At 40.6% G+C, this 27,687-nt stretch overlaps 1 protein-coding gene across 1 annotated transcript in view; it reads left to right on the top strand.

The window, feature by feature from the left end:
- The window catches only part of LOC101973078 (phosphatidate cytidylyltransferase, mitochondrial), a 48,712-nt gene that overhangs the window by 12,200 nt on the left and 8,825 nt on the right, over window positions 1-27,687 (top strand). Inside the window, 4 exon segments of the mRNA XM_078036377.1 lie at window positions 3,413-3,563; window positions 15,442-15,587; window positions 24,102-24,267; window positions 25,802-25,864. Coding sequence (XP_077892503.1) covers window positions 3,413-3,563; window positions 15,442-15,587; window positions 24,102-24,267; window positions 25,802-25,864 — 526 coding nt within the window.

Genomic DNA, 27,687 nt, shown 5'->3' with positions numbered 1-27,687 from the left:
CCCCTCCTGACCATTTGGAATCAAAAAGTTCTGGCCAACGGTTGAGTAGTTCAGCACTAGGTAGGGTTGCCTTCTTTGTAACTGAAACTTCACTCTTCACAATTCAAGTAGTCTTTCCCAGTGACTGTTATAGAGATGGAGGGTGGCTTTCTTTTTTTCTCTGTCTTGAAAGGTACTCACAAATCTCTCCTTTTAAAGTCCCTCCGAGCTTTGTCCCTTCCTCTCTGCAGTCAAGATCTGCACCCTGGCATTAGAGCTAATGTTATCTATGCAGTTCAGGTCGGGGCATTCCCAGTAAGGTACAAACAGCTATTCACAACTCTGAGGACTTTCTTCTTTTCCCAGGCCTCTCTGGCAGTGCCCCAAGCGTTCACTGGCTTTTCACTCTGAACAACAAATTACAGTGCTGCCGAGACAAGTTCCTAGTTCACCTTTCGTTGAAGAACCAGATCAGCACAGTAGCAGAGCCTTCAGAATTCACGTTTTCCCTTTGAGTAAGGATGCTTTTATTTGCACTCTCTTCACCTTAAGTACTGGACTGCTTTCTTCCAACCTAAGTAGAACAGATTTCTTGGAGAACAATTGGTTATTCTGTTAACTAGGAGAAAATCTTCCAAACTTATTCTTTTGTTTGCCTCTTTGAGTATTTAGCGCCTTAAAATAGCCTCTGATTTCACTGGGTTTCTGTAATAGCCAGAGAGAGAGAGAGAGAGAGAGAGAGAGAGAGAGAGAGAGAGGGAATAATTATGATAAGGACTGGTGAATTAGGATGAAGACTGAAGGGTAGGAATATGGAAGCAGAATGGTATCACAGGGGACACATCAGGGGACTGGACCTCGCTTGGTCCATTGTGTCACTTCTTAGAGAAAGGTATTTGACTTCTCTAGCCCTCAGTTTTTCCACCAGTAAGTTGAGTAAGTTGCCTTCCTAGATCACTGATTCCATATGGAATACAAATTTTACTTCTAAGGTGTTGTAGGATTTTAAAAATTTCAGGAGCTGGAGATGCAACTCAGTGGTTGAGTACTTGCCTAGCATATTTATAGCCCCCAGTTCAATTTCCACATTGAAAAAAAATTGTTTTATTAAACTTCTGTCAAAATAAGTCAAGCAGAATACATCCCTAACTGAATGCATGATGATAACTCAAAATATTTAGAACTTGATTTGCATAGTGCAAGGGTGTGGCCCTGGTTTTGCCATTGGTTCATTGTGCAACCTTAGGCGAGTCTTGTTCCTGGGCTGTTCCTTGGTGTTATAATCTGCAGATGATGGCAAAGATACTAAACTCACCCAAGCCAAAAGGCTTAATTAAGGTCTATTAAGTTCTCATAATTATAAGGGTGGAGGAGGTGATATTGAACCAAGTGGCTTACCTATCATATATGAGGTATAGATGTTGGAAATATTCCCTTAGAAAAAAGGTGGATAACACAAGGCAAAAGTTAGAATTTAGGTTGTTAAGCTTGATTTATAGTTATGTCTTATGGTGCTACCACTTTTTTTTTTTTTTTTAAACAACAAAAAACTAACATCATTCTCCTCTTTCCAGTAGAACTTTATTTTGGAGTTTCTTAGAGTGTGCCTTTTGTATGCCATCTTAATGCATTATTATTTGGCAAAAAACAATTTTATATGCCCTGTTTTCTATTAAAGGAGGAAAATTTATCAACAACACCAAGTTGTTTAGAGACAGTTGATACATTTCAGATATCTATGAGTCCTTATTAAGGACTTCTAGACTCTTTTCTTTGTATAGAAAATCAGTCAGTAGCAGATGTTTTAAAAAGATTATGGTGGGAATATAAATTGATATAACCATTCTGAAGAGCAATTTGGTAATTCTCCTTCTAAGCAGAATAGCTAAAAGTATTCTCAAAATTTGGTCTCTGGCTGGGCACTTTAGTGCATGCCTGTGATCCCAGTAATTCAGGAGGCTGAGGCAGGAGGATCACAAGTTCGAGGCCAGCATCAGCAACTTAGTGAGATCCTGTCTCAAAATAAAAGGGACTGGGGAGGTGGCTTATTGATTAGGCACCCAAGAGTTCAATCACCAAAAAAAAATTTTAAAAGGCAGGGGGAAAGGTGTCCCTGAACCCAAAACAGCCTCAACATTTTCTAGGACCTTGTTAGAAATATACATTTTCAACCTTCCTGCAGGGCAACTGAATCAGAAGCTTTGGGGTTTGGACCCATTATTATGTGTTTTAATAAACTCTCCCATGATGTTAATGCTAGCAAAGATGAAAACCCCTGGCTTAGAGAAATTCATTGCCTGTGTACCAAGTAGCACACCAAAGGAAGCTCACTTCAGCTAATGTATTATGTACCGTATCTCATTTGGTCTGTTAACCCCATTTTATTGATAAGGAGCAATGCCCATCACCACAGCTAGGAGGAGATGGAGCTGAGACTTGAACATATTCTCTTAACTAGAGTGCATTTTGTGTGTGTGTGTGGTGTATGTGTCTGTGTGTATGTGTCTGTGTGTGTGTGTAAGTAATTGGGGATGGAACCCAGGGCCTTACACATGCAAAGCAAGCACTGTACCACTGAGCTACATCCCCAGCCCTACCTTACTGTTTTTAAAAACCGAGACTCTGAGAACAGACTGGAGCTCTAATGTATTTAATGGATTTGGAGACAGTCAAAGACAGCTGCTTCTGACATGGATTTTAGACAGTCAAAGACAACTGCTTCTGACATATATTTAGGAGAATAATGCTTTGTATTTAGCAAAACACGAACTCAAACATTTACATTTATTGTTGTTTTCAATCTTTGACAATTCCTTGATACAAATCTGTTATCCCTATTTTATAGATGATGACTTAAGTTCTGAGAAGTTAGGTCATTTGCCCAAACTCACACAGTTTGTAAGTACATGGATTTGAGCCCAGATCTATATTTAAAACCCACGATCTTTCAATTGTAGCTAATTTTCTTTCCATTTTCCTTCACCGAGTTTCAAATCTGTGTATCTAAAAATCATAAAGCATGAACTGCCTAGGTTATTTGTGGGCAAGAAGAGAGGTGAGTTCTGAGTAAAGAAAATGCCTTCTCTCACTAGAAAATTTAAAAACTGAGATGAAAAAATAAAAATATTGATATTCCCAAAGGATGTTTATTCTTTTTCAAAGCCTGTGGTGAGTTTGCTCATTTAAAAAGAATATTAATTTTGTTTTCTTTGGCATTCTGATCCCTTCCTATGTGATAGATTTCTCTGATTTTGGCATAAGAGGAGATTCTGGGATTACTTATTAGAATAGTAATCATTTCATGTCAACCAAACTAATATTCCAAGATCCTCAGTGGTCGGCATCTGGGATGGTTCCAGCTATATGTGTCAACCTGTGGCTTGAGCAATACTCCTTTTCTAAAATTTTTCTTCTGAATGTTTGCCTTTTCCAGGTGAAAATTATCGCAATGAATGAAAACGTCATCCTTAGGTCAGCACTTGATAAAAATCTGAAGAGCGCTGTGACTGCCGCTTTCCTCATGCTCCCCGAAAGCTTTTCTGAGGAAGACCTCTTCATAGAGATCGCTGGACTCTCCTACTCTGGTTAGTGTCCTGTGTGTCCAAACCTTTTTCAAGAAGGAGATTTGTCATTTGAACGCTATGCAAATAGCTTGCTCCTCACCCTGCCCTGGGACTGCAGTGGTCTTATTTGTAAATTCTATCACTTCCTGTGTCACTTACTGCAGTAGCTTTCTGATTTGCCTGCCTACATCCAGTGTCTCCCGTCTTCTCTCCACAACCCTCCAGATTTTATTTTAATATTTATTTTTTAGAAGTAGTTGGACACAATGCCTTTATTTATTTTTATGTGGTGCTGAGGATCCAACCCAGGGCCTCGCATGTGCTAGACGAGTGCTCTACCACTGAGCCACAATCCCAGCCCCCCTCTAGATATTATCCAAGGGTGATTTTTGGTTGTTGCTGTTGCTTATTTTTATTTTGAAATGATTGCAAATCTACAGAAAGGTTTTGAGAATAATAACAGAAAATTCCCATAAACCCATTTTCCTGATCCACCAATTTTAACATTTTACTATATGTTTTCTCATTCTCTCTGTACCAGTGGTTTTCAAAGTCAGTATGCCTCTGAGGGCTTCTTGAAACAACTGGAGGGCTGGAGTTGTGGCTCAGTGGTAGTGCATTTGCCTAACATGTGTGAGGCACTGCTTTTGATCCTCAGCACCATGTAAAAATGAATAAATAAAATAAAGGTATTGTGTCCATCTACAACTAAAAAGATTATTGGAAAAAAAAAAGAATGTGGTGGGGCATACCTTAATTCCAGTGATTTGGGAGACTGGGGCAGGAGATTGCAAGTTTGAGGCTAGCCTCAGCAACTTAGTTAGGCCCTATTTTAAAATAAAAATAAAAAGGGTTGGGAGTGTAGCTCAGTGGTAAAACACCCCTAGATTCAATTCCTAGTACTGCCAAAATAAAAAATTAATTAAAAAACAGATTATTGACCTTAACCCAGACAGCTGATTTAGTAGGTTTGGGAAATGGCCTAAGACCTTATATTTCTAACAAAGTTCTGGGGTGATGCTGATGCTCCTCTCGGGACCCTGCTTTCTATTGCTCTTTCTGTATATAAATGTACTGTGTTGTTGTTGTTGATGTTGTTTTTCCCTGAAGTGTTTGAGGTCATACATATCATGTCCAATTTAGACCATAACCATAGTACAGTTACCAAATTCAGGAAATTTAATACTGATGCAGCAGGTCAAGGTGGCCCACATCTATAATCCCAGTGATTTCAGAGGCTGAGGCAGGAGAATCTCAAGTTCTAGGCAAGTCTCAGCAATTTAGTGGTACCCTATCTGAAAATAAAATAAAAAGGGCTGGGAATGTAGCTTAGTGGTAAAGCACCCTTGAGTTTAGTCCCCATGATGATGATGGTGATGATGATAATTTTGATCAAACTGATAATCCATATTCCAAATATCAGGCATTCCAATAATGTCCATTATAACATGTTTTTTCTCAAGTACATGACCTAGTCAAAAATCATATACTGAATTTAGTTGTACCTCTCTTAGTTTTTATTGTATCGTCTGGTGGTGGGGACTGAGCCTCAGGCCTCATGCATGCTAACCTCACTTTTCCTTTTCTTACATGACATTCACATTTCTGAAGTCTACAGACCAGCAACATTTGCCTCTTTGTAACCAGTGTTTCCTCCCTTATATGCAGTCTGTTTGTATGAAGGTCACAGAAATTTCCTGCTTCTTACCAAACTTTCCCTCCTGAATTAAGCGCCCATGGAAGAGTTTTGCTCAAACCAGTCTTTACTGCATTGGTCCAAAGTAGTGATTTTCCAAATCCTTTTACTCCACAGGAAGGAAAAGCTTTCCCTTCTTCCCCATTCATTTAATATATTTGTTTGTTAATTTGTCTAAATGTTGATTTCTTTCCCTTTCCCCCAGTTGTGTTCCTCAGAGATGGGAACAGGTCCTATAAAGGGTGAGGAGAGAGCTGAAAGGTTGGGGCCCCTTGTTCCTCACCCAAGCTGCAGCCAGAGGAGCATCACATTTGCCTGTTTCATACAGTGAGGTCCCGTGTAAGATCTCAGTTACAAACTGAGGATGTAGCTCAGTGGCAGAGGCCTTGCCCAGCATACACAAGGCCCTGGGTTCCATCCCCAGCACCATTAAACAAAAAAGATTTTTTTTTTCTTTCATTGACAAGAAAAATTATCTGCTACTTAAAAAGTTTAAAAACCACTGTCTTAAATCAATTATGTCTTTCCCAGTTTCTTAAGTGTAAGTCAGAGAACTCGGTCCTCAAAACAGCTTATTTATTCTCCAAATCTCAACACAGATAATATTTCATGGAAATTTAATGCTGTAAGAGCCTTCAGAGGTCTTATTCTTCTTTCTTCTTCTTAAAATGCATCTAGCACAGCACAGCTGTATTTGCAACACTGGAAAGAACAGAAGTGAAGTAACCTTGACCTTTTTTTGCTTCCAGCTTCACCTGGCAGCATCCATGCCCTTCATCAAGAGACAAAGAGTAGGCCTGAGGCTGGGGCTCAGTGGTAGAGTGCTTGCCTAGCATGTGCGGCACTGGGTTCACTCCTTAGCACCACATATAAACAAACAAAATAAAGGTGTGCTGTTCATCTACAAAAAAACAAAAAGACAAAAAAAAAGAGGCAAAGAATAGCGTGACTACTTATCAGAATAAATGGGTCCACGTGCATGCAGTGAGTGGGAAAAGAGAGTCCATTTTTGGAGTTGTTCCCTCCCTAAACTCCCACGTGGAAAAAAAGCATCACAGAAGCCTTTTGTGGTGCTGGGGATAGAGCTCAGTGGGTAGAGTGCTTGTCTTGCATGCACAAGGCCCTGGCTCAATCCCCAGCACCTCAAAAAGAGAAGAAGCCTCTTGTGATGGGTACACTTTGAGAGAAGATGAGACTGCTTTCTGGGGCCCACAGTGTTACCTCTCTTATTTTTTTCTCCCATGTAATAACATCTGCATAGTGCAAGGTGGATTCTGGCTGGAAGCTCTCTTTAATAAATTCTGAATATTGACTAGAGAGTAATGGAACTACTTTTACCTGTCTGTTGACTCTTTTAGTCCTGGGAATTGAATCCAAACTTCATGCTTGCTGAACACATGCTCAGCCACTGAGCAATGTCCCCAGTCTTTGATTTTCTTAAGTGTCATTCAAGTTGCTATAAATCTGTAGCTGAGTTTTGCTAGAACTAGACTGGTAAGGGTAGAAAAGGATGTAGGTCCCATGAGTAGGTCATTTTCACAGCTTTGAGACTTGCTTCAGGCATTGTGTCAAAAGGCCAATTTTCCTCCTGTCTTTCCTAGGCTTCTGAGAACCTAGTATCCTTGAATTGAAAGAATTCTGACCGTTTGTTAAATCCAAATCTCCCAGGACCTCAGAATATTCCAGTATTGAAAGTACCCACCCAGCCTCTCTTTGATTTACAACTTTGACATTTTCTATCTTTTCCCAGTTGAGAGATTATATGGGGTCCCTTGCCTGTGAAGTTCAACATTTCTCCTTCCAGGAGAAGAGAAGAGGAAGGGATAGAGAAAATAGTGCCTCTCTGCGATAATTGGACAAGTTCCTGCTAGTAGTTACTGACAGAGTCAAGATCTGTCGGTATTACTATGAATAATAATAACCTGTACATTTTATTTAGTACTTAAAGGTCACTTTGACTGCTCTGGGGCCCCTATTTATGGCAGCATTATTGTAAATGATGGATGAGAAAGGAGTAGGTGGAGGAAGAAGGCCTGCAAAATTAGGGACGAGAAAGCTTTCTAGTCCTTCACTTATTCTTAGAAGTCAGCACTTCAGTAAACAGGAAAAGAATACCAAATGACTTTGAAATAGTCACCTGGAGCTTTCTTAAGTAAGTGCAAACTATAAAAATGACTAATTTTAGGTAACGATCCTGGCTTAACATTTATCAAATGAGTCATCGACTCATACCCAAAGAGCTGAAGATAGAACTTCTGCTCTAAGGAACTTCACACTGGTAAACATGTGCAGGCACGGTGAGTCAGTGGTGAACTGAAAAAACAGCATATGTCAAGAAGACGAGGGGACGTCTAGGGGAAGGGTCCATGACCTTAAGTCTATGGCTGGAGAAAGCCACACTCACTATTGTATGCCAGGAGCTACCCTCGATATTTGGGATGTGATAACTAGTTTAATAATCCTCATGAGAGCCTTTTGATTTGGTTGCTGTGTTATTGTCCCATCTTACAGATGAGAAAACTGATGCTCAGAGAGGTTACCTGACCATCGTCCCTCATCTAGTACATGGTGGACCTACCACCAGCTTTCTGAAGTTGCTTGACTCTTTCCAAGCCCCCCGTTTTCTTATTTATAAGGTAGAAATAAGTATCTCATAAAGAAGTTTTTAGTGAGATAATATATATAAAAGTCCTAGCATCTTATCTCATTGATAGTGCTCAGAAAATGGTTGTTACTGTTTTGTTTATTTACTGTGGTATTTGGGTTTGAATCCAGAGGCCCTTAACCACTGAGCTATATCCCCAGTTCTTTTTATTTTTTTTATTTTGAGACCAGGGTCTCACTAAGCTCCTGAGGCTGGCCTTGAACTTGTGATCCTTCTTCCTCAGCCTCCCTTAGTAGCTAGAATTTCAGGTGTGTGTGTACCGTACCCACTGATTGATTGATTGAATGGTGCTGGAGATTAAACCCTGGCCTCATACTTGCTAGGCAAGAACTTGACCACTGTGCTATATCACCAGCCCAGCCAGAATTAGAAAACGTGTTACATGTTGACAAAAAATGTTCAAATTAGAAAATTTAGGTGGATGGGAACTTGTCAGCCCTAGTTCATCTGTCCATTTAAGGTCCTTAAGGAGTGAAAAAACACCTCCTAGCACTGTCCAGGGAGAGAATGAATGGACTGCTGTCCATGCCAGATTGCCTGAACACAGGCAAGCTGACTTCTAGGAACAAGCAAAGCAGCGAGGGAGTTGCCGGTCGATTCTTGGGGGAGGAAAATCAGTGTGTGCGCCCGCGCTCTAAAGCAGGAGTAAACTTCCTCATGCCTAGATTCTGGTGAAAGCCAGTAGGGAGACATGTTTTTCTCTGGAGTGAACAGATTTATTCTGTGATGTAATACTTTCCAGAACTTTGCCAGCAGTGCCACTGGGTGCTCTGGTCATGGGGGCAGGGGGACTCAGAGGATTCAGGAGGCCACATCAGGATTGGGAGGCCTGCTGTCTCCTTGACCGACTTAACCTTTGGTTGAGGCCACAGCTGGAACCTCTGTGACCAGTGTATACTTGATTATTTCTTAAAAGGTAGCATTTCCAAAGGACACAGATCATGAGTAACGTCTGACTCCCTGGTAACTCCTGTGTCGGGATTCTCTTAGTGCTTTACACGTATCAACTCATTCATTCCCTCCAACGGGAAAGCTCATTCCTATATGGCTCCCATTTTTCGTTTGAGGGTGCTGTAGCTCATGTAAGTGCCAGTCTGTGATTTGAATTCAGAGAGTCTAATCCCAGAACCCTTGCTCTCACCCCCCACTGTTCCGTGAAGGGTACGCGCTGGGTCACAGCTGGGACAGTTCTCCTCATGGTCCTGCTGGCTCCCAGGGCTCCCACAGGCTTCCATCCTGGATTATCTGAGGTCTTCCTTGCTACCCCAATATTGCCTGTTGTTTTTCCATGCCCCCTACTTTTTTCCTCTACAACATTTTCCACTGTCTGACACACATACATTTTATTTATTGGTTGGTTTAATTTGTCTTTGGGAGGAAAGGAATTTTTGTCTTTGTTTGTGTTTCCAGGATTTGGAGGAGGTTGGTGCTGGGGATTGAACCCAGGGTCTCACTTTATACCTCTCTAAAGTAGAAAAAAGAAAAATAATTCAGATTTATATAACAGTACTTCAGTAGTTTATTCTTACCTCACCCTCTTCTGTGTGTGAGTTGGTGCAGTACAGTGTCTTTCCTGCAGCTATGGAGATATTTTTGAGAATGCCTTTTGAGTAATGCATTAGGCTGGCTCTTAGAAAAACTGCCTTAGGTTTCTTTTATTTTTTGGTTTATTAGCAGTACTGGGGATTAAATTACCAGGTGTTCTACCACTGAGTTTATATTCCCAGCCCTTGCTTTCTTTTTTTATTTTGAGACAGGGTCTCACTAAGTTGCCCAGGCTGGACTCAAACTTGGCATCCTCCTGCCTCAGGCTCCCAAGTACCTGGGTTTAAAAGAATGTGTCATTGCTTGCTTTACTCATTTTTTAAAATACAAGGTACTTATTTTGTCCTATTTCAAAAGAATGAAGTTAGATCCCTAACTCATACCACACACAAAATTACTCAAAATGAATCATAGATAGAACAGTTAAATGTAAGAGATAAAACTCTTAAAAGAGTGACTTTAGATTAGAAAGATGATTTCTCAGATATATTCCAAAATGTATACCAAAAGCAGAAACAATAAAAGAAAAAAAATAAGACCACATAAAAATTAAAAACTTGTGCTGCAAGTAATATCATCAGGAAAGTAAAAAGCAACTAACAAAGTAGGAAAAATGTTTATAAATATATATCTGACAAGGAACTATTATCAAAATATATAAAGAATTCTTTTTTTTTAATATTTACTTTTTTAGTGTTTGATGGACACTTTATTTTTATGTGGTGCTGAGGATCGAACCCAGTGCCCCGCACATGCCAGGCGAGTGCGCTACCGCTTGAGCCACATCCCCAGCCCCTATATAAAGAATTCTAACAATTACAATAAAAATAACCCAAGTTAAAAACAGGCGAGGATTTTGTCAAACAGAATATATAAATAGACAATAAGCACATGAAAAGATGCTCAACGTTATTTGTATTAGGGAAGTGCCTGTCAAAGCCACATAGACACCACTTCAGAACAAGATAACTGTGGTATCAGGACAGACACACCAGGCGCACGCAGTGGTGCACACCTGTAATCTCATAGACTAGGCAGGTCGAGGCAGGAGGATCGCAAATTCTCAGTAACTTAATGATACCCTGCCTCAAAATATAAAATTAAAAGAGCTGAGGATTTAGTTCCGTGGTAGAATGCTTGTCTATCATGTTTAAGGCCGTGGGTTCAGTCCTTAGAACTGCAAAAAGAAACTATCTAGTTTGGGCTACAGTCCTTGAACTACCACATAAAATCCTGCACTGAACAAATTGTGTCATTTGCTGCCTGAGGTAGGGCCTAGATCATTGTTATCTCCAGTGTCTAACACAGCTCTTGGGGCTTAGTAGCCACCCAGATGTTCAGTGAACTGAAATAACAGCAATATTGTGACTAATTTTTAAAACAGCAATATTGTGACTAATTTTTAAAAAGGAAAAGTTAACCAATAATTGTTATCTTAGATGCAGGGCTTCCTCTCTCTTCTATCCTTTGCCTATCCTGTGTTTCTTTTTTGGTTTTGGTACCAGGGATTAAACCCCGGACCCAGAGGCTCTTTACCACTGAGCTAGCTACATCTCCAGCCCTTTTCGTTTTTTATTTGGGGATGGTGTCTCACATAGTTACCCAAGTTGGCCCCAAACTTGGAGTCCTCCTATCTCAGCCTCCTAAATTGCTGGGATTACAGGTGTGCATCACGGTGCCAGTTTGCCCATCCTATGTACAAATCTTACTATCAGCAGTATCTGCTTTACTACTTAACAAAATATTCTCTAATACATTAGCTCTGTAAATCTGAAAGCAACTGTGAGGTGGTGGAATTAGTAGGATTGTAAAGCCATTTGACAGAGAAGGAAATTGACTCAGAAAAGCTAAATAACTTGACTCAAATCACCCTGGGACATTGCCAACCTTGGAAGAATCTTTCCCTGGTGCTGTGCACCCCTCTCCCACCCTCAAGTTCATAATTATGCCCCTGGCTGCTGGTTGCATGCCTGGATCACAGAGATATAGATGATTTACAAATCTCTGAGCATCAAATCCAAAGAGAGATTATTCTTTTGTTTGCCTTATTGAATTATTCTGGCAATTCTCTGGGTAGAACATTCAAGAGTTAAAACCAGCAATAAAGATAAAATAAAAGCTAAGAGTCAGTTTTTCTCAATCTGTTGCAAACAGATCTCTAAAGATAAGAAAATTGATTCTTATGATCAGATGCTGGTTCACACTGTGCCCATGATTTTATTCACTTTGTTCTGAAGAAACAAGTAATCAGCCCGTTTACCTACCATCCCCTGTGGCTGGGCTCGGGATTCTGCTGTGCGGCAGTTGGAGAAATTCAATTCAGCAGACATTTATCCATGTGCCTTCTCTGTGTCAGGCAGTGTAGGAGGGGCCAGGGTTGCAGAACTGAACGAGCCTAGTCCTTGTTCTCAGAGTCCAGGGTGTTCTCTAGGTCCTATAGTCATGGCATGCAGTTGTTCTTTAGGGAGAGGTTTGGAATTCATTTGCTTTTACATTTTAATCAATTGAGTACATGTTGTTTTATATGATGGTTATAATTTTTAATGGTGTTACACTGTTCCTCCATGATAGGATATGGATTTACCATCATAGCTTATCCATCTACTATCTAAACTCTAAGAACTTTGTGTGTGTGGAAAGTATAGAAAGAAAAGGATTAACATGGATATTTAGGACTCAGCAGTGGTGCAAAGTAATCTTTCATTTCAGGGGCAGCCCTGTGAAATTTAGAGTTTGATGACATTTCATCCCTTCAAAGATTAATAGGAGTTTTCAATAAAAGCATCAGGGTTTGCACATTTGGAAGTTAACCCAGCCACATCTCCATTCACATTTGTCATCACACCTGTATGTCTTGTGAATTTATTTTTAAATGTTAGAAGTAATACATCAGCATTATAGAAGTGAGGAAAAATGTCAGAGGAAATGGTTGCCTAAAATGTTAACTACTCTGATACTGAGAGACACTTGGACCTTGGGCACCTTATCTCTGAACCTTAATCTCCTCATCTGTAAAACTGGAATCATTTCAACTTTATGAAGCTTTGCTAAGGCTAAGAGATAGCACAGAACATATATCCAGAACCCAGAATAAGTGTATATTTTATTAGAGCAAAAATAACTTCTTTTGTGTGCATGGTGCTGAGGATGGACCCACATCTGTGCGTGCGAGGCAGGCCCCCTGCCACTGAGCTTCCCTGTAACCCCCCATCTTTATAAGATCCCTTTGTCTAGTTGTTCATGGTTTTTCTTTTTTGCATTTTTTTTGTTGTACTTCTGAACCCTCATTATATACAACCCACATTATTATACGACCATTTTCCATGTTGCTATATATGATGGCTGTAATTTTTAATGGTGGTACACTGTTGCTCCGTGATAGGATATGGATTTACCATCATAGCTTATCCATTTACCCTATTGTGCATTTGGCTTGCTTCCAGTGCAAATAACACTTCAACGAACAGGGTTTCTGTTGTTCTTGTGGTGCTGGAGAGCAAACCCAGGGTCTTACCCATGTCAGACAAGCACTCTACCCCTGAGCTATGTCCTCAGCCCATTTTTTTCAGGGGGAGGGGCTACCAGGGATTTAATTCAGGGTCACTTGACCACTGAGCCACATCCCCAGCCCTATTTTGAATTTTAGAGAGAGGGTCTCACTGAGTTGCTTAGCACCTCATGATTGCTGAGGCTGGCTTTGAACACCTGCCTCAGCCTCCCAAGCCACTGGGACTACAGGTGTGTGCCCCTGCGCCCAGCCTCAGCCTATTGTTGATATGTTCATACTTCCTGGGAAGTCTTAGGCAAGTACTTAATCTCTGTGGCGGTTGCCTTGTCTACTAACTGGAGAAGGAATGGTCTGTCAGAGAGGAGAGCTACATGGGTGAAATGGGGCAGCACAACAGCCCGGGGAGCAGTGCCTGATGTGTACCAGATGTTTAGTAAACATTACCTCTTATTTCTCTAGGCTTGCTCACCAGCCTTGGGGTTTCTTGATTCATTGCCCTCCAAGGATTTTGGCAGTTTCTGATGTCAACAGCAGTATGTAAAAGGACCAGTTTCTCAACACCCTCATTAGCAGTGATCCTTGGTTTTAACTATGTACTCTCTGTCCCTTTAAAATAGGGTAGCAGCAGGTATACAGCACTTGCCTAGCAGAAGTGAGGCCCTGCTTTTTATCCCTCACTATAATCAATCAGTCAAATTGGAACAAAATAACAAATTCATTCAAAGTTGGGCAGTGTCTTATGGTGGGATCTCTTCTGCACCTTCACCTGAAGAGTCAATGCCTATGCCAAGGTCAAGTTCCTCAGGGTATTTAGAATTCTGGTTTTCTGAAACCTATATCCCCAGCTGCATTCTACCAAATTATTGTGTAAGTTGGACCTTTGAAACTTAAAAAAACAGTGTATTTTATTTCTTACTGAAATGCAGCCTCTCTGGATAAATTATAAAGAAGAGAGATTTATTTGAGGTCATGCTTCTGGTTCAAGGCCAAGAGACCACATCTGGTGATGACCCTGCTGGCAGAGTCCCACATGGTGCAGGGCATCACATAGTGATAGGGAACTTACATATGTCTGTCTTCTGGGAGGCTGCCGGTGTTCAGTCACAGGGCCTCCACCCTGACCAACCTATCTAATCCTCATTAATCTCTAAAAGGCCCCACCTCTAAGCCCCAGAGTCAAGTTTCTTCCCTTTTAATACCTCCCCAAAGACATTAAACTCCAACATGAGTTTCAGAGGGGACAAATCCTATTCAGACCATTGGCAGACCTCTTTATATTTTTATTTTTCCTTAAATAAGACACCAGTTGGCTCTAGAAAAATCCATGTGGCAGGCAGAGGTCTCTGAATTCTTCTCCCATCTAGAGACAGTAAATTGGCAAGGATAACCAGTGTGCCCTGGTTTGACAGTTAATACTTGTTCTGGTGTAATTGTCTGTAGTGCTCTCTTCATCCTCTAAAATGACCTAGTTTGGATAACAAATTATACCATCCTACTAGTCCCAGGGGCTTCTCAGAATCTGGGGCATCTGCCCTTACTTGCCACCTCCCTGGCACTTAGCTCTCTGTCCAAGAAAGGTTTCAGCCATATTTTTTCTCACTGTGCTTAACCTGGGAGAGTCCAGTTTCCTTTTTTTTTTCTTTCTCTCTCTCTCTCTCTTTTTTGTTCTGGGAATTGAACCCCAGGGCCTCACAATTGCTAAGCACACACTACCGCTGAGCTGCACCCCAACTCCTACCAGCCTCTTTTGAATTCACTTCGCCCACTGGGTATTCACTCAAACATTCTGTTTTCCTCCGAGTCTCTCTGATGATTGTCAGTAGCAGAGGCAGGCACTTTGCATTTTGTTTCAGAAGTTGCTCTTTGTGCTTGTTATTGATGTTTCAGCTCATTTCATGTCACAGGCAAACATAACCCTCATTTCTCACCATTTGCAACTTTTCAGATTATATCTGCCTTTAATTTCATCTTAAATATAAACCTCTTCTTATTGGGATTTTTAAGACTCACTGCTCTTGCCCTCATCAAATGCAATAAGGTTAATTACATTCATAAAGTTCCCCAGAAGCCCCAATGCAAACAGATCCACAATGAGTGAGCAATGACAAGGACAAATCTCAAGTGCTAATACACAGCTCCTGTCTCCATGAATGGCCACAAGCAGAGCATTGCTTTTAAGATAAAGGATTATAAGTATAGAATCTTCTGCATTAGGAAAAAAAAAGAAAAGAAACTAGCTTCTCCCTGATGATTACCTTGTGTACTTAGGTAACTGTGTTTTCACTAGTCTATAGGGCTTTGTGATTTGAGAAGCTCTAAATAAGTACCTCTCTTCCTTGGGTAAGTTGTTCACAGTTTTAAGGAAGCAAAGTGTCTGGGTGAGAGATCCTGCCAGGCCGAAGCAGCCCCCCTGTGTGGGGGCTACAGTTCTACATGCAAATGGGGATTCTAAATGGGAGTTTATTTTTCTGTCTGTTTTAACTAGGTGACTTTCGGATGGTGATTGGAGAGGATAAGACAAAAGTGTTGAACATTGTACTGCCCAACATGGCCCATTTCCGCGAGCTGTACAGCAGCATTCTACAGGAGAATCCCCAAGTGGTGTATAAAACCCAGCAAGGCAGACTGGAGGTAAACCGTAGGTGGGAAATAACTTCCATCGCTCCTAAGGCAACAGCTACATGAGGTACTGGGAATTGAACTGAAAAGACAACTTTAAGGAACAGGAATTATTATTATTTTTGGTACTGGGTTACCATTGACCTTGTGATGCTCCTGCCCCAGCCCTCTGAGTTGCTGAATTGTAGTTATCCACCACTGTGTGGCAGGAATTCTTTTTAAAACAAGAAAAGAACAGATAATGTGAAATGCCAGAACAATCATTGCTCATTTTAACGGATTTTGCCATGCTTGCTTCAAGTTAAAGTATTTTTGTTTTCTGCTTTTTAAATTTTTTACTTTTATCAAAATATCTGCTCCTGGTTTAAAAGCCAAGTGGTACCTTGAGGTTTGTAACAAAAAATAGCAGTTCCCTGCTCTGCCCTTCCCTGTTTTCTCTACCTACTCCAGAGGCAGCTTCTTCAGCTTTGTAGCTGATTCCTGTGATATTTACCACCCCCTTCTAAATAATAGGATTTGACTTCTTTCTTGACTGTTTTCAGCTTTATACTTTATTTTTGCCATCCTACTGTGAGAACGAGGATTTTTTTTCACTCTTACACTACTCCATCAACACACACAAGTATTTTTCTCCTGTTTCACTCTTACTTTTCCCCTCTTACCTCACCCCCTCATGTTCCACTATAATTATTTTATAACTATTCATTAAGTTAATATTCAGCATTTACTTCATTATGACAATCCCCTCATGCTGGGGATGGAACCCAAAATGTTGCACATTGTAGGCAAGTGCCCTGCCACTGAGCACCACTCCCAGGGCTCTGACAGCTTCTCTTTTATTGCTGAGATACAGTATTATGAAATTCCCTTTCCTGTACAACTTGTTTCTCCTGGAGTTAATTGCCTCCCCCCTCCCGCTTGCTTGGTTTATTTGGTAGAGTGCTTGTGCTTGCCTAGCATGGGGAAGGCCCTAGGTTCAATCCCACCACAGGAAAAAGAAAAAAAAATCCTCCACCTCTCAGAGATCTATAAAACTCATCTACTTATATCAAGTACATTGAGTGTTTTCTCCCCAGCCCCTTGAGGACATTCTTCCATGAGGCCTCTGTTCTGTCCCTTCCTAGGCTACTTGTTTTCTAGGATTAGGGACCTAACTTCTTTTTGTGATCACCCTGAGAATTTCCCTTGTTAGTCTGTCCTTTGCTATTCTGTCTTCTGGATCTTGTGTCTTCCTCCTTCATAATTCTGGTGAAGCATGTTCTGTTAATTCCTTCTTCACATAGATTGTGAGAGCGGCAAGTGTTTGAGATCAGATACCTCTGATAAATCTCTCTCACTGATGGATCATTCAGTCAGTAATAGGCTAGATATCAAATTCTAGGGTAGAAATCATTTTCCCTCAGAAGGTTAAGTCATAGCTTCATTTCTTCTTTCAGTATTGCATTAAATATTTGGTGGTATTCAGATTGCCTATCCTTTGTATATGACCCCTTTTAATCTCTCTGACAGTGTTAAGATATTTTCCTTTTTGCAGACTTTTATTGTTGTTTATTTGTTTTGGTATTGGGGATTTAACCCAGGGGCTTTGAACCACTGAGCTATTTATTATTTTGAGGCAGGGACCTGCTAAGTTGCTTAGGACCTCACTTAGTTGCTAAGGCTGGCCTGGAGCTTGCGATCCCCCTGCCTCAGCCTCCCAAGTCATGGGATTATAGGCATGTGCCCCCACACTCAGCCACTATTTTTAACTTTTGTGATGACTTGCCTTTATTTTTGTACACGTCTGTTTTAAATTTATTATTTGAGCACTTGGTGGGCCTTTTATATCTGGAAAATTATGAAGTTTAGTTTTAGGAAATCTATTGTTTCTGAAATAATGTCCTCATACCCACTTTCTTAGTTTATTCTTTTGGGAATTCCTGTTATTTGTAGAACTCCTGCTTTGATTTTTTTTTTCCTTTCTTTCCTGTTTCCTCAGGTTTTTCTGTTCAGCTTTCTGGAAGAATCTTTCAAGATTGATTGTTTAACTTTTCTACTGAATTTTCGGGTCCCATTGAGATTCTTTTTTCTTGCTTTATTAATGCATCATCTCTTCCTCAATTCTTTAATGATCTTTATCATAATTTTGAAGTTTTTTTCTTGCTCCCTTTATTTGTCTTTCTTAGTTCCTTTCATTCGCTCATCTATTATATTAGAGGTCTTCCTCAAATATCTGGATGCTTTTTCTGGCCTCTTTTTACAAAGTGAGGCACTAAAATGCAGACTGAGAGTTCCTTGTGACAGATAGGGTATACCAGCTGATGCGCTTCATATAGAATCATGTTCCAAGTACTTGGCTATTTTATTAGAGGACCCCAAATGTCAGTATCCGTAGAATTTCTTCAGAGAGACATCTAGAGGACAGTGAAGGGTTATATTTCTACATGCCAACTTTTCTAAAAACTGAGCAAAAGAAAAGGATTGGAATTTCCTTTAGTACAAAGCTAAGCTTATTCAAACTCCCTGTGATCTGCAGAAGCAGATGTATGATCTAGTTTTCAGTTGGTTTTGTGTCCAAGGTATTTATAAAATAAATAAAAATTTGTTTTAGTTGCAGTTGGACACTATATCTTTATTTTATTTTTGTGTGGTGCTGAGGATCGAACCCAGCACCCTGCACGTGCTAGACGAGCACCCTACTGCTGAGCCACAACCCCATCCCAAAAAGGAAATATCTTTTTAAAATATAAATAAATAAATAAATAAAAAGGTATTGTGTCCAACTACAACTAAAAAATAAATATAAAAAAATCTTGGCAAGGGATGCTAAGGGATCTGTATGTGCAACCCTATCTCCTACTGATCAGGGACATTTACTCCTGTTGATATGTAAGTACCTCATTTCCTGGACTTTCAGCACGGAATTCTAAAGTGATCCATCGAAGTCCTAACTTTAAGTTAGTGAGATATTTGCTGTGTCTTGGGAGAAGCCATCCTCCTCTAAGAACTGGGACCTTTAAATCCACAGATCTAGAGTTTTAAGATGAGACATACTAATTCCCAGGTGGTCATTGGAGGTGATGCTAAGCAGGTCACTCGGTTCCCAGACCTATGTCTCTGTCAATTGGAATGGTATGATGCAGTGGTCATTAATTTGGGACATCTACTACACCATCCCCACAGGGTATCATTGCCAAGCTGGTGCCTTAGCTGTTCCTTGGTATCTGTCATAGACCTTTTCATGCGACCTGCTAAAATTTTAAGCCAGAAAATTATTTGTTGTGTGGGGCAAAAATTGTCCCCCTTTGAGAACCATTGTTCCACTGGGTGGTAGTACAGTGGAGCCGTGATCCAGTGCCCACTTGCTGTCCCTCCACTCCTCCTTTTCTCTAAAGTGAGCCCCATGATTTCTGTCACAGTACACCATGTTGATGAATCTGAGCCCCATGCAGTGGACTAGCTAGATTCTGTGGACAGGAAAGGTAAAGCTGTCATCCTCTCCTCTCTCTTGGTATTGGGTCTGAACATTGTTCTCTGTTCTGCCTCTAGAACCTAAGGAGGCCCAGCACATCACTGTGCTTCTGTCTTAATGGTGAGAGACATGAGATGCCATAAGTTAATCTCTTCTCTAGAGAAGATGTCCCAGCATTTAGGGATCAAGACTACTTGACCTGCCAGGCACGGTGACACATACCTGTAATCCCAGTGGTTTACAAAGCTGAGGCAGGAGGATGGTGAGTTCAAAGCCAGCCTCAGGAAATTAGTGAGGCCCTATCTCTAAATAAAATATAAAAAGGGCTGGAGATGTGGCTCTGGGTTAAGTGCCCCTGGGTTCAATTCCCAATACCAAAAAGAAAAAAAAAGATTATTTGACCTCTAAAAATCTCACCTAGGTGGTAGGCTCTGGGAATCTTCATCAGTATCTCAGATCCTCTGGAATGAATCTATCTGCCAAGGCCTCCGGTGTACCTGTTCCTTATAGCTCACCAGGTGACACGTTATGTCAGTGATCTAGATCAACATGGTGATATACCGAATGTCTAAATAAACTAGCTTCCTTCAAGTATAACAGAGGGGGGGGGATTTCTAGCTGTGAGGCAAACCATAAAGTGTACTATTTTCTGTCCCATGAGGGAGAGCTGATTCTCATCCTCTGACCTAATTGAGATGGAGAAAAGTGCGCTCATTCACTATGTCTGTGATCCCAAAGGCATTCCCATAGTTTTATTGATCTGCTTTTAGAAGATTTACCACATCTGGCACAGCAGATGTTGTTGGGGTTCCTACTTGCTTGAGTTTGTAACAGAGTCTGCTGAAACCCACCAGGCTCTATTTGGTTTTATAAGGGCCACACTTTTTTTTTTTAAAGAGAGAGTGAGAGAGGGGAGAGAGGGAGAGAGAGAGAGAGAAAGAGAGAATTTTTAATATTTATTTTTTTTTAGTTCTCGGCGGACACAACATCTTTGTTGGTATGTGGTGCTGAGGATCGAACCCGGGCCACACGCATGCCAGGTGATCACGCTACCGCTTGAGCCACATCCCCAGCCCCTATAAGGGCCACACTTAATGGGGATATAATGGTGGTCCATCAATCCTTGTGTTTGTCAGGATTCTCCAGAGAAACAGAACCAACAGAGAGAGAGAGAGATCGAGAGAGAGAGAGAGAGAGAGAGAGAGAGAGAGAGAGAGAGAATATGAATGTGTGTGTGTGTGTGTGTGTGTGTGTGTGTAGAGAGAGAGAGAGAGAGAGATTGATTTTAAGAGATTGGCTCATGAGTTGTGGGATCCAGTGATTTCTTTTTTTCATTACTGGGAATTGAACCCAGGGATGCTCTGCCCCTTAGCTACATCCCCAGCCTTTGTTATTTTATTTTGAGACAGGGTCTCCTGACATTGTTGATGGCTGGCCTCAGCCTCTCAAGTCACCATAATTATAGGCATATGCTACTGTGCCTGATGAGGTCTGGCAAGTTTTGAGTTTTGAGACCCAGGGAGGAGTCAGCCTTGCAGCCTTGAGTCTAGAAGCAGAATTCCTGGGGTTGGGAGAGAGACTTTAGCCTTTTCTCTTAAGTCCTTCAACTGATTGGATGAGGACTATCCATAATCACAGAGGGTATTCAACCCCTCTCAAAGTTGACTGATTTAAATGTTATTTGCATCTTAAAAATACCTTCCACTCAACATCTACACTGGTGTTGAACTCAGCAGCTGAACGCTACAGCCCAGCCCAAGGAAACACAAAATTAGCCACCACATCCTAGAGGGCTGCAGCTGGTACTAATCACTACCATCTCTCCCAGGGTGATGTTTTATTTTTTCTTTACTCTTTTGGCCAACAGAAAGAGTGTCAACTTCACAGACTTCCACTTGGTCTTCTGCTCCATAGCAGCTCCAGAATTCCATCTTGGAGTCTGCCTGCGAGGACCACCCCTGGCACCAGTTGTGTAAGGTCCAGATTGGGTAGATTTGCTAAAAAAGGCTTCTGGTCCTGCGGTGGTGCTTGGGAGCCAGAGGGCCCCTCAGAGTTGTCCCAACTTGACCCAGAGGCTAGGCTTTGTACTCTGGCATTGTCCAGTTATTGGATACAGGCAACTCCCTTTGGCTGGAGACAGTTCTAAGAAGGACTCCGGGAGGGGGACTTGGCTGACTTTCCCAGTACCTTGGTCCACCTCAGATCCGGGTGGTGGGCCACAGTGTCTACCATCACAGGACTCTGTCTACTTTTTTTTTAAATATGAGTTTTATTGATGTATTTTTTATGTAACATAAAATTGAATCCAGAGGCACTGTACCACTGAGCCATACCCACCACCCTTTTTTATTTTTTTATTCTGAGACAGGGTCTTGCTAAGTTGTCCAGGATGGCCTAGAACTTGAGATCTTCCTGCCTTAGCCTCCTGAGTCACTGGGATTATAGTTGTACACAATTCATTGGCCTTTATTATATTCACAGAGTTATGCAGCCATCACTACAGTCTAATTTTAGGACATTTCCATCACTCTGTACAGAAACCCATACCCATTAGTAATCCCCAGCTTTCATCTCCCCCAGGCAACCATTAATCTACTTTCTGTCTCTATGGATTGGCCTACTCTTCATATAATGGACACTTCATATAAATGGAATCATATAATATGTAGCCTTTTTATATCTACTTTTAAAATGTATTTTGACTTTCACAATTTAACTGCTTTCACTTTCACACTTTAATGAGAATCTAAAAATAAAAATAATCATTTTACTAATTTACTTGAACATGTCACCTAGTAATTTTTCTTTAAATACGATTTCAAATAAAAATTCCAGTGCATTCTTTTCCTCAAGAGAAAGCATTGGCAAACACTATTTTCTAATTCCTCATATTACTCAAGCCATTTTGGCATTTCTAAAATTCCTAGAATCTATATTTCATTGCCAAAGCATAACTTAAATATAATATCCTTTTGACCTATTTCAATACATGGCTTCAAAACAAGAATCTATAAAAATCATTTATAGGATATTCTACAGAAATATGAACATTTTTTTGTCATCTGTATAGCCAATGATACATAAAGGTGGAACCTATGAATGTAGAACAATCCTAGTAATAAATATGAGGTATTTAGATTTTGTAAAAAACACCTGTGTATCTTTAATGGAGCCACTAATGGTATTTCCTTCTTCTTTGCATATATTTTTTTAAACAAAACTAGAAAATTCAGGCATTTAATATATGTAGACTTAATAAATATTTGTTGGGTTAGGGTTGTAGCTCAGTGGTAGAGCACTTGCCTTACATGCTGGGAGTCTCCTTCTAGGACCGCCGCTGGCACCAGTTGTGTAAGGTCCAGATTGGGCAGATTTGCTAAAAAATCTCATGGGTTCAATCCTCAGCATCACATAAAAATAAATAAAAGATATTGTGTCCATCTACAACTAAAAAAAATATTTTTAAAAAGTATAATAAAATAAATGTTTGTTGAATGAAAAATATAATAGAATGAGTGAATTCTAATTATTAAGAAAATTGATCAAAGTTAGAAAACCTGAATCTAAAATTTCATACATTTATTTGTCAAGGTTTTTTGTTTTTTAACTATTCTCTTAAATAAGTTAAGGCCCAAACATTTTTTAAAAGAATATAACAGAGGGCTGGGGATGTGGCTCAAGTGGTAGTGCGCTCGCCTGGCATGCGTGCAGCCCGGGTTCGATCCTCAGCACCACATACCAACAAAGATGTTGTGTCCGCCGAGAACTAAAAAATAAATATTAAAAATTCTCTCTCTCTCTCTCTCTCTCTCCTCTCTCTCTCTCTCTCTCGCTCTCTCGCTCTCTCGCTCTCTCTTTAAAAAAAAAAAGAATATAACAGAAATTCCTACTTAGAAAATAATGTGGTGGGGGCTGCATTTTGAGGCTTAGTGATAGAGCGCTCGCCTGGCATGTGTGAGGCACTGGGTTCGATCCCTCAGCAGTATATTAAATAAAGGTATTGTGTCCATCTACAAGTGAATATATATATATATATATATATATATATATATATATATATATATATATATTATTTTTTTTTAAATAAAATTACATGCTGTGCTGCTTGCGGCAGCATTGCTGATTCTCCTCTTGGCAGGCAAGCAGTGTTTACATGTAGACTTTTTAAAAATGTGATTCCATGAAGCACAGTAAAGTGTAACGGTGAAGCTGGTCTGGTCACAGTCCTGTGACTACCTTTTGATTCAGTGGTTTCCAGGAAGAGTCTAATGCATAGTTTTGTATGTTTTATTCATGTATCTTTCACAGTGTACTTTAGAACTCATTAGGAATAGAGCCACTCACATTGCTCAGTCTTATTTAGCAAGTGACAACAGCTAAGTTATATTGATTCATTCCCTCATTCATCTAATATATTTTGAGTACCTACTATGTGCCAGTGGATGAAAAGTGAATATTAGTCTTCCTTGTCAGTATATTCCTGCAATTTGTGAAGTCCAATGTAGTATGTAAAAGGCTGTAAGGACAAGAAGCACAAATTCACATGTTTCCCTCTATTACTGAATGTGTGATCCAGTGATGTTAACTCAAGGCTGCATTTAACATGGGAAGATGATCTAAGTGCCCTGGTTTGATAGGTATTTGTTACCTGTAGCCCACCTTTTGTAACTACTAGAGACAAATAGAAATTTTAACTGAAAGTCAGAAACTCATCCTTAAAAGAGGCTTTTCTTCTTTTCTTTTGTCAAAATGGAGTATTATAGGAAAAGAATTATCCTTTTTGAAGGAACTTGGTACTCTAAACATGAAGACATTGAGTTTAAGAAAGAAGAGAGTTTCCCTAGCATGCTGCCTAGGTTAGGTGTGGGTGCTTATTGTTTGTGTGATTTGATTTGATTTTACTTTATTTTTAACAGAATAAAAAAACACACTTAATTACATATGTATGCATGGGAGCCCCACATAATATGAGATCCCTGCTTTTGTTATTTTAAATAGAAGCCATGTGTCTCTGAATATTTATAGAATTCAAAGCACTTCCATAGACATCATCTCTCTCTTTCTCCCCACCTCAGATAGATAAAAGCCCAGAAGGACAATTCACTCAGCTGATGACATTGCCCAAAACCTTACAGCAACGAATAAATCACATTATGGATCCTCCAGGAAGAAACAGAGATGTGGAAGAAACTTCACTCCAACTTGCTCATGATCCTGACTGCGGTGATGTGGTGCAGCTGGGTATGTTTGTGTTTGAAGCGAGGACGTGCTAGCTACAGTTAAAGCAGGCTTTGTGTGCAGTGGAGAGGTATTATTTCTTCCTTCTTCCCCAGGAGATTGAGAGAGAGATTGCCTCAGGGAAGAAGAAAAGCTCCAACACTTTGGGGTTTTTCCCAATCTACATTTTCTTTTCCTTTTTTTTTTTTAAAGACAGAGGGAGAGAGAGAGAGAGAACTTTTTAATATTTATTTTTTAGTCCTCGGTAGACCCAACATCTTTCTTTGTATATGGTGCTGAGGATCGAACCCAGTCCGCACACATGCCAGGTGAGCTTGCTACCACTTGAGCCACATCCCCAGCCCCCAATCTACATTTTCATTGGCTTGAAATAAGGTGGTGGAAATCCTTTTTTCAGATTTCTATATCCCAAATCACTGTCAAAGGGAGAAGACGCACTGCTTTTCGTTCCAAGAGCATAACTTCTAGAAGTTGTTTAAAAGATGGGCCTGTGTTCTCCATGGTGGTCTAAGAAGGAAGGAGACTGGTGACATTTTTAATGTTTTCATAATATCACACCAGCTGGGACACTGCTCTCCCCAGCCACTAGATGTGTCTCAGTCTGTGTTCAGCAGGTTCCTTCTGGCATGGCCCACATTTCACAGCATCTTCCCCAGGGCCTCCCCAAATGTCAGAAAAAATCGGAAACTACAGAGATCCACTTCCCCAGAGGTGGTAAAGGTAATTTACGAGGTCGGCCAGTAAAGAAATAATTACAAATTGAGAATGTCTCTCAAATGAGTGCCTTCTCCTCTTATCATTTATTAAGCTTTTAGTGAGCCCCTCCCAGGTGTAGGCCTCCCTGCTAGATGTAATTCTCAATCACAGTGCTGAACACTGCTGTCCTGGGTGGCTTCTCGCTCTCCATCAGGACCTGCCCAGGTTTTCAGAGCACACATTTTTATGTTCCCTGCTGCAAAGTTCTGAGGCCCATTGTTGTTGTTTGTTTTAACGTGTCCTAGTAACAGTCTGACCTCTGCTGCTTTGAAGGGATGGAAGACTTGTACTGTGGCTCCTCACTTGAATACATGTGTTTTCATGATGGAGATTTTTCTCCTAGATTTAAAAAAAACAAAAACTACACACACACACACAAAAAAAAAAACTTGGGGTTTTTTTTGTTTGTTTGTTTTATTTTGATCTTTTCACATTTTGGAATTGAAAACCAAAAACCTTATGTGGACTGAAATTCCTAAAATGGCCTTTGAGGGTTCCCTGCTCTCTGTTTCTTGTTTTAAGGTGAGCTGGCCTGGGCCCAGAGCAGTTCAGTCATTTTTCCGAGCTCACAGAGCTGGGCGGTGCCAGAGCTGGTCCCTCCAGGGTCTTGACCCTCAGTCCTGATGCCCTTTTCACTGCCACTCTGTGGCAGCAGAAGAGCTGGATTTGCTGCTTTTACTAGATAACTAGAAAGAATATTTAGTTTCAGGTTTTAAAACTGTTAAGATAACTAACATCTGTTTTCGGTTTTCTTGGTGTCCTGTTTGTTTTTTTCTCACAGGGCTTTCAGCAATCGTGAGACCTTCCAGTATAAGACAGAGTACCAAAGGCATTTTTACTGCTGGTAAGAACTTTAGGAAATACATATGGCGGCGACTGGATTGTGGCTCCGTGGGCGACTGCTGGCCTAGCATGCATAAGACTGCAGACTTGATCCCCAGCACCCTACAGAAAAAGAAAGGAGAGAAAAGCCATAATTCACACACCAGCTGGGTTGAGTGGCCTTAGTGCTCCTGGTTAAAACCAAAATACGACTAACTTTCCCTGAGTATTGGTGAAAGGCTGAACTCTGAGTGTCACACACTGAGATGTTTAGTAACATAAAAACAGGCCCAGGAGCAGTGTCATCTGGTAGCCCAAAAAAGCCACACCAGTTGAGGTGCTGTCAAATGTTTCAACAGCTCCTTCCTGGCAGGGCTTCTTTCCTTATGATTTTATATTTATCGCAGTTCCACATACAGAACATTGTAAAACAGCAGTCCCCTGCACTCCCGCCCCTTCTTCCCCCACTTCAGAGATAATTCCAGGTCTCTAGAGTTATTTTTGGTTTTATTACCATTTCTGAGAATAATGAGTTTCTCTTGCTCCTTCAGTGTTTATCTTCAGGTCCAATCTGTTGGTGTCTCACTATGGGGGATCAGAATTCGACTCCTGCATCCACCCTCACCATGCTTATTCTCTGGTTGTCTCCATCCTAAAATACTTGTAGTTTCGCCAAGTCAGCATTTAGCATTTAACTTTTTTTTCATGGGGGTGGGTACTAGGAATCATACCAAGGGGCTCTTTACCACTGAACCACATCCCCAACCCTTTTTATTTCTTACTTTGAGACAAGGTCTCACTGAGTTGCTTAGGGCATCCTTAAGTCACCCAGGCTGACCTCAACCTCATGATCCTCCTGCCTCAGCCTCCTGAGAGCGGGGATTACAGATGTGCCCCACCACACCCAGCTGGCATTTAACATTGTTATGAGCCACATGATATCTTTTCCTCCCCTGCAGTGGAGAGTGTCTCCACCTGTCCTTTTGTCTTTTGTGGGAATTCAGTGTCACTGTGTCTTTCGCTTTATTAGTGTACGTACCCATTTTGATGAAGTGAAGCACATGATCCAGTGATTTCCTGAGAAAGGGTGCGTAGGATACAAAGTTGGGGGCTATGCATGGCTGAAAATTTCTTTATCTACCCTCACACACAATTAATACTTAAGTTGGATATCAATTAAAAATCATCTCTCTTTAGAATTAGAAATTCTAGTCTTTAGAATTCTGAGATCATTGCTGCCATATGTTCTCACTGCGAGATGCTGTTGAAGTGCAAAGCCATTGATTCTTAATCCTTGATGCATGCATGTTCTTTCTGGAAGACCATTAGGTCTTTATTTTTTTCCCAAGGCTTTTAAATCTCTCAGTGATGTGCTTTGATATAACTCTGTTTTTGTCTGTTGTATTGGGTAATCATTGTCCTTTCAGTTTAGAAACTTCAGAATATAAGAATACAAGAAAAAATTCTTTGAATCTTTCTATGATTTCCTCCCATCTGTTTTTATTCTCTTTCTAGAACTCCTTTTCTTCAGATATTGGACTCCCAGACTAGTACTTGAATTTTCTTTTTTGCAGTCGTAGGGATTGAACCCAGGGGCACTCTACCACTGAGCCACATCCCCAGCCCTTTTTATTTATCTTTTTTTTTTTTTTTAGAGACAAGGCCTTGCTAAGTTGCTGAGGCTGGCCTGGAATTTGTGGTTCTCCTGCCTCAGCCTCACAAGCTGCTGAGGTCATAGTTGTGCGTCATTGTGCCCAGCAGAGTTTTCTTTCTTTTGTCTCCTGTGTGTTACCTCTTTGCTTTTTTGCTAATTTCTGGTGAGATTTTCTCAACTTTAGTTTCCAA

This window comes from Ictidomys tridecemlineatus, unplaced genomic scaffold (genome assembly GCF_052094955.1).
Source record: "Ictidomys tridecemlineatus isolate mIctTri1 unplaced genomic scaffold, mIctTri1.hap1 Scaffold_348, whole genome shotgun sequence".
NCBI classification, from domain to species: domain Eukaryota; kingdom Metazoa; phylum Chordata; class Mammalia; order Rodentia; family Sciuridae; genus Ictidomys; species Ictidomys tridecemlineatus.
Note: the sequence above shows the minus strand (reverse complement) of the source record. Positions and strands in the feature narration are given on the sequence as shown.